Here is a 12,252-nt window from a genome sequence, read left to right as displayed (position 1 = left end):
AAACAAAAGCATCTATTCCTTTCAGGTTATAAACTCATTGAAGTAAAAGTGTAAAAAAGCTTGTTTTTTTTTAAAAAAAAAGTATGATCCTTTTGGTTAGTTTTTGATGACAGTCTTATTGGGCAAATTATGATTAGGGTTAAACCCCAAACTAAGATAACTCAATTTACAAGCTAACTGCATTTCTTGGTTCATACAAAATGGAAAATTATGGGTGAGGTAATCCTGGAAATGAAGGAAGTTACTGATATGCTGAATTAGAGAAACAAATACACAAGCCTATAATACAGTCCTACAGAGCGTGAAAGCCATGCATATCTGCCAGAGCAATCTTAAATAACAAAAAGATAGATAGAATTGCTTTGAATTGATGAACATCATTTGGTAGTCAGATGCCCACCCAGGGAACATTTTTAAAAGCTTCCTTTTAAATAGAACTAGAAAATCAAATCACTTCAACCATATATATATATATATATATATATATATATATATATATATATATATATATATATATATATATATATATATATATATATATATATATATATATATATATATATATATATATATATATATATATATATATATATATATATATATTAAAAAACCCTCAGTTCTGATTATAATACTTATGTTTCAGCAAAGAACTTATTTCAGCAGAACAAAACAAAAGTCACATTACCACTGAACTAAGGAAAAAGGAGGAACAGCTGTCCACATATGAAGAAAAGCTTTTTGATGTCTGTGGAAGTCAAGATTTTGAAAGTGATCTTAATAAACTGCAGCATGATATTGAAAAAGCATCCAAGCAGCGAGGCAAGTCTATATAACTCCTTCCTACTCCCATAGGATACAAAACAAAATTCATTTTTCCCCTTATATACTTGTTTATACCAGTAACTTGTAAGCTTTAAAACAGGGGTCTTCAAATTTTGCCCTTTTATGAGTTGTGGACTTCAACTCCCTGAGGAGTTCTGGGGGTTGAAATCCACAAGTCATAAAAGGGCCAAGTTTGATATTGCTTTAAAACAATATCAGGAGCTTCATTCATAGTAGAGCTGGATATCAGAATAGAAAAAAAAATAGGCAAAAGCATGATGTTTCCCTCCTTAGTTTAGGAAGTTTATACTGAACACTGAAGTTGAGCAAAGATCCAACACCGTGTGCAAGTCATCCAATAATCTTGTTAAATTATGGTATGAAAATCTTGATAGAAACTTAGCATGGAGATTCCAGTATTGTTTTAAACGGATCATTGTGTTACTTACTGCCTGTTATTTTAAATAGATTTACTAGTAACTAATTTTTGTCAGGTGGACAGGCATTCAGATTGTCATTCCTTAAATGTAAGCTCTCATAAAGGTAGGGAGGGGATTTAACTTTTCCAGTTTTAATTGTATAATTGGGCTTAAATCTTCTGCGAGAAAACCGATGTGGGTTACAGTAGAAAGTTAGTTATTATTAACTTTAGCTTCTTTCCTATTATTTTGCCTTGTGGGAAGCCAAGAAAAGGTTGCAAGGAGGTACTTAATAGCCCACAATGCTCAGAGTGCCTGGATTGCCATCAATAAGTCATGTGACATTGCGCTTTACAACTGCATTTCTTAATGATGGAAATTCTGATTCCAGTTACCCTTGCTAACCAAAGGCTATCTGAAATGTTCAATTGAAAAGAAATTGCAACTCTTGATGCAATTTTTTTATTTTATTTATTTGTTTAGATTTATATACCGCCCTTTTCCCGAGGGACTCAGGGCGGTTTACAGGGCAAAATTAAAACAGTGCAATGTACAAATTAAAATAAAATAAAATTAATAGCCCCAAAAGAGTTTAAAATTTAAAATTTAAAACCTTAAAATCCCTCAGTCCAGGCTGGCTAACTCAAATAGCCAGGTTTTTAGGTCCCGGCGAAACGAGCGAAGGTCGGGGGCGATCTGGAGTTCCACAGGCAGTTGATTCCATAGGGCAGGCGCGCCCACCGAGAATGCTCTCCCCCTGGGGATCGCCCGCCGGCACTCCCTGACCGGCGGGACCCTGAGGAGGCCCTCCCTGGATTTAAGAAATATTCTGGCTTTCAGCCTTTGTTTTTATTGATTTACTTTGTTGTTCATCTTTGCTTTGATAATAAATTGCTTTGGAGGTTTTTTGGTAAGTAGTTATAAGTTCTTGACTTCAATCATCCATTAATAAGAAAGGCTAATCCTCTTTGCCAAAATGAATTTGAAAAATGATAATTGATAAAAAAAATCAGTCTTCCCTCTGTCTTATAAAATCATTTGTTTTTCAATACAGCTATGCTTGCAGGAGCCACAGCAGTTTATTCACAGTTCATCACACAACTAACAGACGAAAGCCAGTCATGTTGCCCGGTGTGTCAGAGGGTCTTTGAAAAAGAGGCAGAACTGCAAGATGTCATAAATGATCTTCAAGCCAAACTGCGCCTTGCTCCAGACAAACTGAAGGCAACAGAATCTGAACTGAAGAAAAGAGAGAAGAAACGTGATGATATGATTTCTCTAAAGCCTATCAGGTGAGGCAGGAATCACAGTGTTCTGTGTTGTGAGAAGTGAATGAAGTTTTCAGGAAAGGCAGTGTTTTGATATGTGCGTGTTAAAGGCGTTTCCTGGCTTATGAGGCACTAACATTCTCTATCACTTCCATCATAAAATAATACAGTGGCTTAGATAATGAGTTGCCCTTCTCAACAGCTTCGGTGGCCATGTGGTTGTGAAGGATCCCTAAATATTTGGAGGCCAGAGTTGGCTCAGGAGAAAACAGTAGACACATTCCTCCTTCTCATCCCTTTTTCTCCAGAAGAATATGCCATGAGGAATTCCACTTAAGGGAAAGAAAGATTTAGGACTTCACAACCCAAATAAACCTAATTGTAGCATTCAAGTTAGAATCCAAGTATAGTTGTACTAAGTTGACTTTATGGCTATTAATGGAGAAGAAAACGTCAAGCATTTTTATTTTCTGTTTCTTACAAAGGCAAACAGTATCTGAACTCCATGAAAAAGAAATACCTGAGTTGAGAAACAAGCTACAGATTCTTAATAGAGAGATTCAAAGCCTTAAAGCTGATATAGAAGAACAGGAAACCCTCTTGGGTACTGTCGTAACAGAGGAAGAAAGTGCAAAAGCATGCCTGCAGGATATTATACTTATGGAAAGGGATCAGGTAAGGATACTTCTTACCAGATTTGCACACAAAAACCTTCCTTTATCATACTTCACACGTGAAGCGGCAAAGTCTGTTGGAAAAGAATGTCTGTTCATTTAGCTTTCCCCCCCCCCAATTGGTCACATAAGAGGAAGGAATCCTTGAATTGAGGTTGCAGGGGACATCTGTATAAATGTGCCATGTTTATCTGCAATAGATATTCTGGAGCCTCAAATATATTAAAAGCCAGTCCTTGACTTAAGATGCAGAATTTACCTTGCTAAGTGATGCAGTCATAAAGTGCAATCTCTTTGCTTAGTGAGAGCAGTCGCTGCAGTCCTGGTTGCTGTCATTAACTGAATCCTATAGTCATTAAAGGTAAAGGTAAAGGTTCCCCCACACATGCGTGCTGTCGTTTCCAACTCTAGGGGCTGGTGCTTATCTCCGTTTCAAAGCCGAAGAGCCAGCGCTTGTCCGAGGACGTCTCCGTGGTCATGTGGCCGGCATGACTAGATGCCAAAGGCGCACGGAACGCTGTTACCTTCCCACCGTAGTGGTCCCTATTTTTCTACTTGCATTTTTACGTGCTTTCGAACTGCTAGGTTGGCAGAAGCTGGGACGAGTAATAGGCGCTCACTCTGTTACGCGGCACTCGGGATTCGACCTGCCAAACTGCCGACCTTCTGATTGACAAGCTCAGCGTCCTAACCCACTGAGCCACCGCGTCCCCTAATAGTCATTAGCTGAGGCAATTTCCTGCCAACTTCCCCCAACTCAGTCAGTGGAGAAGTCAATAGGAACTGTTCTGTACCAGCCTGCTACCGGCCCTGCAGAAAAGGCAGGGACAACCCCTTTTACAAGAAGGCAAGAGGCTGGAATTAAGCCTGCCAAATTTATTGATACAAAAACAAACAAGACACGAACCAAGAAACAGGAGCTTTTCAAGCGGTTGCCTTCAGCAAACCAGCCCTCCCACGCATTCCCCTTTTATACAGTTTAGGGCGTGGCTTCTCTCTGCCTCCTTCCGAGGTGCCCCATTGCCTTCCTCTGTTTACTCCTGATTGACTGCCTCCTGCGTCGGGCGTCCTTGAACAGGGCCAGCTGTGGGTCATCTTCCTCCACGCTGTCAGGCTCACACAGCTGGGTCTCCGTCGTGACCAGGTGGGAGGGGCCTGGCTGAGGGCTCTCATCAGCAAGCTCTTCAACACCCCCCTCCTCCTCCTCTGAGTCGTCTGACCCAACTGCCGAACCCACAGGCTGACCCTGAATCACAACAGGAACTTGCAAACCCCAAACGGCTCCTAAGCAGGCCCACAGGCAGTTAAGTGACTGCTGCCTGGTGGGGGAGGGCATGATGGGTTAGGGAGGCATGGTGAAAGTTGGGGAGGTGCAGGAGGTGTGAGAGGCACAATGAGAGTGTGAGAAGCACAGCGAGGCTCAGTGTGGGTGTGCAAGGGTGTATGAGTAGTCACAGCGAGATTCAGGGATATGGGGGAGTGGTATGAGGGTGACAAGAAGGTATGGTATAACTCTGGGAAGGGTGCGCAAGTGGAGCAGAAAAGTGCAGAGGGGGTGGGATAGGATGCACAGGTGGGGGAGACTTTGCCCAGGACTTTCAATCCTCCCCTGCCGGCTTCCCCATTGAATTTCTGGAAGTGATCGAGGGGGTTGGGCTGTGAATGGTTGTAAGGGCAAGCTGGTTGCCAGGTACCCAGATTAGGATCGTGTGACCACGGGGTGGGGGTGGGAGGGTGGGACGGCCAGAACTCTTAACAACCAGTCAAAGCTAATATTCACTGAGCAACATCATAGTTTCAAACGATCGCTGAACCAATAGTTGCACATTGAGGACGACCTACGTTAAGCGCATCAAGATTCACAGTGTTTTCTTTCTGGTTTTTTGTTTTTTCCCCAGATTGATCTAAAGGATGTTGAAAGAAAAATTGCTCAGCAGGCTGCTAGGCTTCAGGGAGTGGATTTGGGCCGGACTCTTTTACAAGTGAGCCAAGAGAAACAGGAAAAAAAACATCAGTGGGATACAGGTGATGACATACAAGGAGCAATCGTATTTTCATAACTAAAACCGTGTTTCTTAACTGTCCTTCTATGCAAAAATCTTTAAAATCACATTTTCAAAATTAATGGAAACATGGAATCATTTTCCCCCAAAGAAGCTATTTATTTATTTATGTATTTATTTATTAATTAAATTAAATTCTGCCCATCTCATGGTTTGCAATATTCAAAAGAAACAATTGTTCGTTTTAAGAGTGGCTGCATTAAATTAAAAATGTGAGGAGGGAGTGGTATTTGTGTCATCTTGTGCTCCCCAACAAAAGATAGGATATAAATCTAAGAAAAAAAACTGCTTATAGTTACAAGTGCACAGCTAAAATTAAAATTTATCCTTTTACTAATAAAAAGTAATAACACATTTTTCTTAACTCAAATATTGGAAACTCTCTTACAGGTCTCTATTTTTTTATTTCCAGGATTTTTTTTTCTAATTTTTAAAATTTACAAGAAGAATTTTATGCACAGCTATAAAAAAAATTTGAATCAGGATGTTAAATCATTTTTGATATATATGTTATAATGAATGTAGGTAATTAAAATTCCTCTTGTCTCAATTAATTGCAATAACTACAACTTAAATTTAATCTTAAGGTATCTCTTTGTCCAAACAATCCCACACAATATCATCAGAATAAATATGATAGTTGTTAAATCAGATTTTACCAGCCTGTAGTCTTTATAACTGAAGTTTCCTGTGAGAGCTAACAATAGAAATACAGTACTGGTAGTCCTTGCTTAACAACTGCCCTGTTTAATGACCATTCAAACTTACAACAGGATTGAAAAATAACTTTATGACTGGTCCTCGGACTTACGACTGTCACAATGTCCCTCTGATTGAGATTCAGGCATTTCGCGATCAGTGGGCATTTAATAACATTGCAGCGCCCTGCGGCACGTGATCTGATTACCATTTGTGCACTTCACAGCCAACTTCCAACAAGCAGAGTCAATGGAGAAGCTAGGAGTAAAATCAGAAGTTGTGGTTATATGATGCCATGCTTAACAGCCACAGGGGATTCATTTAACAACTACAATGAAAGTGAGTCCCTAAGTGTTGTGGTCTTGTGATGTCTTGCTTAACAAGTGCATCACTTAATAATGGAATTGCTGGTCCCAGTCATGGCAAGCAAGAACCACCCGTAGTGCTATATTAAAAGCAAGCAAAGCCTTTAAGTATGATTGTGCAACACTTTGGATTTAATATCCAAAACATGACTTGGGGAGTGCCAGAGTAAAGCATTGCAACTGTCTGCAACTCCTAATAGCAGACACATCTTTTCTGCTTTAAGTACCTAGATATGTTTGGTCCCCCTTTGAAGCGCTCTACTTGATCGTTCGGGTTCAGATTCAAACAAAATCTTAACACGGCAACCATGTCATCCTGGGAAAGAAGTTGCTGCTTTAAGGAGTCGCAGACCAGGTGCTCAATATACTCCAGTGCATATCTTTGCCATCCTGACTTTAGACTAAATTTCATCCAATTAATTGTATTCTTTCCTAGTTTATTAAAAAGTGACTCCCTTTCATTTTGCTTGCAGTTACAAGCAAAATTGAACTGAAGCAGACACTTAAGCAAGACCAACAAAATCAAGTCCAGCATTTAAAATGCACAGTAAATGAACTCAAAGCTGAGAAACTTCAGATTTCCAGTTGCATGCAGCGTCGGCAGCAGCTTGAAGAACAGACTGTAGAATTAACAACCGAAGTGCAATCTTTAAACAGAGAGATCAAGGTAAAAAAACAAAAAACTAATGAATATCGGGACTATCATCGCTATTCCTCCCTTGTTTCAGTTTTGTTCAACTTTATATATTTGGTCAAATAATCATAAGGTTGTTACATGTGTCTGTAAAGGTAAAAAGCAAATTTCTAAAACAAAAAAGACAATAGTTGTGTGCTTTTTTTCTTTTCAGGAAGCAAAGGAACAGTTATTTCCTTTGGAAACAACTTTGGAAAAACTACAGCAAGAAAAAGAAGAGTTGTTGGACAAAAAGAATAAAAGTTACAAAATAACACAAGAGAAGGTTGGTTGCTGGCCCTGAGTTGGTTTATATATTCTTGTAGGAAATTTATTTTTGGTTATTGGCTATTTTTGGGGTTTGGTTATTTTTTGTCTCATTGTTTTTGAGCATGACAGCCACTCAGGTCAGTCCCAACAATATATCCTACAGTTAAATTAAAACTCAGATCTCTTTCTCATCATTTTCACAATTTTTTAAATGCATGTCTTAAGTTTCCTTTATAGAAGCAGTCTACTCCAAACACAGCCTCTGGTGCGAAGTAAGCTATTACATTCTCTCCATTCTTCATACATAAAGACTTTATATTGATAACTACAGTCTTGGTTAGACCTATTGTGAAAACACATGGTTGCAAAATTGCTATCTTGTTCTTGCAGCATCACAAATAATAAGAGGCTTAAAATGCATGTTACCTTCAAAAGAGGAAGACTGATCCCATTATAACGCTGTACAGAATTATTTGGTTCTGTACTTAGCTGCTTGAAGCTATCAAAAGTGAAGGTGTTCAGAGATTAGTTTCAAACTGGGTTATGAAGGATTTGGGCTCCACCATATTGCAAGGGACGCGGTGGCTCAGTGGGTTAGGACGCTGAGCTTGTCGATCGGAAGGTCGGCAGTTTGGCGGGTCGAATCCCGAGTGCCGCGTAGCAGAGTGAGCGCCTGTTACTCGTCCCAGCTTCTGCCAACCTAGCAGTTCGAAAGCACGTAAAAATGCAAGTAGAAAAATAGGGACCACCACGGTGGGAAGGTAACAGCGTTCTGTGTGCCTTTGGCGTCTAGTCATGCCGGCCACATGACCACGGAGACGTCCTCGGACAAGCGCTGGCTGTTCGGCTTTGAAACGGAGATGAGCACCGGCCCCTAGAGTCGGAAACGACTAGCACATATGTGCGGGGGAACCTTTACCTTTACCTATGAGTACTTCAAAAGTGAAACCAAGTCAGAAGAGATGCATAACAATTCCCCAATACAAAGTTAAGAAATCCCACCCCCAAAGCTACGCAAGCAGCTACATTTCCCCATTCAGCTTGTTGGCAGGCTTTTCATTAAACACCCAGCCTGCAATCTCGGGAGCAGCCAATGACCTTGGTTCCCATGAGAGAAAGCTGAAGAGAGAAAGTCTGTTTTGTCTAGCACAGGGGTAGGCAACCTCGGCTCTTTTATGACTCATGGACTTCAACTCCCAGAATTCCTGAGTCAGCAGGAATTCTGGGAGTTGAAGTCCATGAGTCATAAAAGAGCCGAGGTTGCCTACCCCTGGTCTAGCGCAACACCTGGCAAACCCCCCCTTCCCTCCGTGCTATGTGGCAACTAGGAATGAGAAGCAAAAAGATGGCTGCAGCCCTGCTCATTTTAAAGATGACAAACATTTTGTTTCTTTCAATCTGGGCAACATGTTACAGATTCCATATTGCTTCTCTTTGAAATATTCTGGTCCAATTAAGGTAAGGTGCAGTTAGAACCTAGAGTGTTTTGAAATATATATTACTTGAATAATATTGGCTGTTGATTAATATATTTCTTACAATCAAGCATGCTTCTTATGCGTTTAACAGATTAATGACATTAAAGAAAAAGTTAAAAATATCCATAACCATATGAAAGAGATTGAGAATTATATCCAAGAAGGGAAAGAAGAATACAAGCAGGTAATTAGCAAAAAGCTAATCAATAATAATAATTTTCAGAAAGTTTCTTCGGAAGATTTTACATGAAACTTTGAACACTAAAATGTTTGCTTCTTTTTTCTTTTCCAGCAAAAGGAATCTGAACTGGAGAAAGTCACAGTTCAGCTAGTAGACTGTGAGAAAAAGACAGAGAAGATAAATAAAGAAATGGGAACAATTAGGCAAGATATCGATACTCAAAAGGTACCTTTATCTTCTCCATTAATCTAGTAATAAAAATATAGGTTGTGTATAATATGTCCTCCAATTTTCTGTCATAGTCTAATCTGAAATCTTAATAGACAAGAAACACTGTGATATCTTAGATTCTACTTGCATCATATTTGCTGTTATTATTCGACCTAATAAAACAAATGACAGTGATTTAACTTGAGACTTTATAAAGTAATTGTGCAGTGATTGCAATAAAATCCTCTGGTAGCTTCTAGCACGGGAGTGCAATTTACTAGTAATCTCAAGTAGCCAAATACAATAACCCAAAGCAGAAAGAGTATGAATAATACCAATCCTGCTCTATCAAAAACTGTTGGCTTATATTTTGTGCTTGCATTTCCGTGTATGTTATCCTGAAATAAATTGGCAATCAAAATATTCTGGTGGTTAGTATGAGAGGGCAATAGATATTAATGTGATAGATAACATAGACTGTCCAAAAATATTAGACGAGCATTTGAATTTCTCTACAAATTTTGAGGGAAACATTAGCAATGAATGCTGCTTCAAAACAAAGCAGCTTCAGGAAACAATGAGTGAAGATAGAAAACTGATATAAATACAAATGTTTTCTCAATTTGTAAGAACGTATGCTATTATGTTATTTCAGAAAATAAATGCTATGTTCCGTTTATTGAACAGCAATCATTAGGACATCAGTTCTCTCCTTTGGAACTTGCTTTATTCTCCACACAAATTATATAATCCTAGCACTTTTTTCATCTGATGAATTAGTTGTGAGTTTCCCAAAACTAATTTCATAAAGATTCAGTTATAGTCCCTTGAAATCTTTCTTCTGAAATAAAAAAAATCTCTTTCACTTGAAAGGTCAGGGTCATTAATGAAATCTATTGCTTTTGTAAACCTAAGTACAATATTATAAAATTTTAAAATGATTTATACTGTTTGAATAAATATACTCGAATGAAAACTTAGGCCAACATCTCCTTGTACAGTGGGACTTGCTTATCTGTCTGCTACCTTATATGCCTCAAAGTCTCTGTGGAAAATTGAAGGACTTATTCTGCGGTGGAAGTCATTTTAGCTGATTTAATGCACAATTTGATTCTACATATATAATTTTCTATTCTAGACATGATTCTTTTTGCACAATGAGATATCATCTGAAAATAATGGCTGGTTCTGATGTTAGTTAAAATAACTTATTGCCTTCGAGTCAGTGCTGACTTTTGATTACTACATGAACTAGCCTAAAGTGGGATTAGAGTTCATAGACTCCCACCTGATACCTTAACCATTACAGGAAATCTTCAGTTAACTACTACAGTTGGCACTGGAGTCTAGGTTATTGAGCAAAGCAATACTTGAGCAAAATGCCCGTGTGACTGTGGGGGAATTTGGCCTCTGTGCATGATTGGATTTTGGTTTGTAAGGCTCAAGCAGGCATAGAGCTGGGAGAGCTCTTCAGAGGCAGGGAGGGAGGGATTTGAGGCTCCGTGCATGCTTGAATTTCAGTTCCCCAGGTTCAGGCGGACCCAGAACTGGGTGTCCTTTGCTCCATGCCTCTGTGGGGCTCTCTGCAGGGATGGTGAAAGAGGGATTTGGGGCTCCATGCATGCTTGAATTTTAGCTGTGGCAGGGACCTCTTTCATCCAGACCCCAGAGATGAAAGGGAATCCTCTTGGCAGATGGTAACAGTTTGTAGCCTTCTCTCCTGGCTTCTCCATTGCCTTTCTGGGGAGGGTGGCAGAGAACATTGCAAGTTGTAATCACATGAATATGGGGCACTTGGCAACTGGTCATAGGTGTGAACAGCCAGATTGCAATCATGTGACCAAGGGAGGGGCGCGAAATTTTGTGACAATCAGAAGTCCTTTACAGCAGAGGTCCCCAATCTTTTGAGCACCAGGAACTGGTTCCATGGAGAGAGGAAACGGAGGGGATGTGGTTTCATGTGCTGCCTGCATCCCGCAGATGCGGGTTTGCTTGTTTGCACGGACCAGTTTCTGGCATGCCGCAGCCTGGTACCAGTCCATGGACTGGGGGCTGGGGACCCCTGCTTTACAGGACATAAACCAAGACCATCGTAATTTCAAACTAGTTGTTAAGCAACCGATCATTAAGTATGGATCACCTGTTCACCAAACTAGCTCTCTAAAATAACATATGCATCTAAAAGTTTAAAGTTAAAGTATAAGAGTATTTTTGAACATTGAATATCTTTGGTTCTCAAACTGTGCGCGGGCACACCTTTTTTTAAAGCTAACTGGGTTTGTTCATGCAAAATGTGTCCCACTTTCCTTGGGCAAGTCGTGAAATTCATGAAATTAAAATTCATATGTCATTTTTAGGGATCGTGATGTTGAAATCTTGAAGAATAGCTGATAACAGCTCCTTGTTAACAAAATCCATATGTTCTGATTGTAATGGGATAAAATAGCGTAGAATAATTCATTATTCAATTTTATTTGCATTTAGATTCAGGAGCGGTGGTTAGAAGATAATCTTACTTTAAGAAAAAGAAATGAAGATCTAAAAGAAGTTGAAGATAACATAAAACAGCTTTTGAAGGAAATGGGGGAAATGCAGGTACCACAACTGAAAAGGTATATCTTTCTTTATAAAGAAAAATCATTTCTTAAATCAAAGGCATCAGACCTCATGTATTTGCATTCTTTTTTCTTTTGTGGTCACAAGGATTTTTGTAGTGTCTACCTAGTGATAGAAGACTGTCTTGTAAACCTACTGTTTTGATTAGATGATTCTCTCCTCTTAACAATTGTAGCATGAGCAATAGACCGTTGCTTCTGATAACCCTAAATAGTGCTTCAGTGTATTCTTTATGCTCAACATCTGGTATCACAAGGTGCACCGTCTTTAATGTTGACATCTCTATTGATTTGTTACCACGACTAGGCATAGATCAGCTGTAATTGCCACTTCACGCCCATAGCTGTAAGTTTACAGTTATAAGGCAACTGTTAATTAGGAAGAGTCTGGTGGCACCTTTTCTGACTATTTTTATGAAAAGGCATAAGTTTTCGTCAGCTACAGTTCATTTCATCAGATGCATGGAGTAGTTAAACTCATGAATGACAGCTATTGTAATCCTTGAAATGTAATG

At 39.3% G+C, this 12,252-nt stretch overlaps 1 protein-coding gene across 2 annotated transcripts in view; it reads left to right on the top strand.

The window, feature by feature from the left end:
• The window catches only part of RAD50 (RAD50 double strand break repair protein), a 55,396-nt gene that overhangs the window by 26,460 nt on the left and 16,684 nt on the right, over positions 1-12,252 (top strand). For both annotated transcript variants that reach the window (XM_081316747.1, XM_081316748.1), the window contains exons 13-21: positions 644-819; positions 2,296-2,533; positions 2,995-3,184; positions 5,082-5,208; positions 6,784-6,977; positions 7,159-7,269; positions 8,823-8,915; positions 9,024-9,137; positions 11,607-11,734. In XM_081316747.1, the coding sequence (XP_081172873.1) occupies positions 644-819; positions 2,296-2,533; positions 2,995-3,184; positions 5,082-5,208; positions 6,784-6,977; positions 7,159-7,269; positions 8,823-8,915; positions 9,024-9,137; positions 11,607-11,734 (1,371 nt within the window). The remainder of the gene's footprint in view (positions 1-643; positions 820-2,295; positions 2,534-2,994; positions 3,185-5,081; positions 5,209-6,783; positions 6,978-7,158; positions 7,270-8,822; positions 8,916-9,023; positions 9,138-11,606; positions 11,735-12,252) is intronic.

The sequence above is a fragment of the Vipera berus genome (genome assembly GCF_964194415.1).
Source record: "Vipera berus genome assembly, chromosome: 2".
NCBI lineage: Eukaryota > Metazoa > Chordata > Lepidosauria > Squamata > Viperidae > Vipera > Vipera berus.
This window is presented reverse-complemented; position numbering and strand designations above follow the sequence as displayed.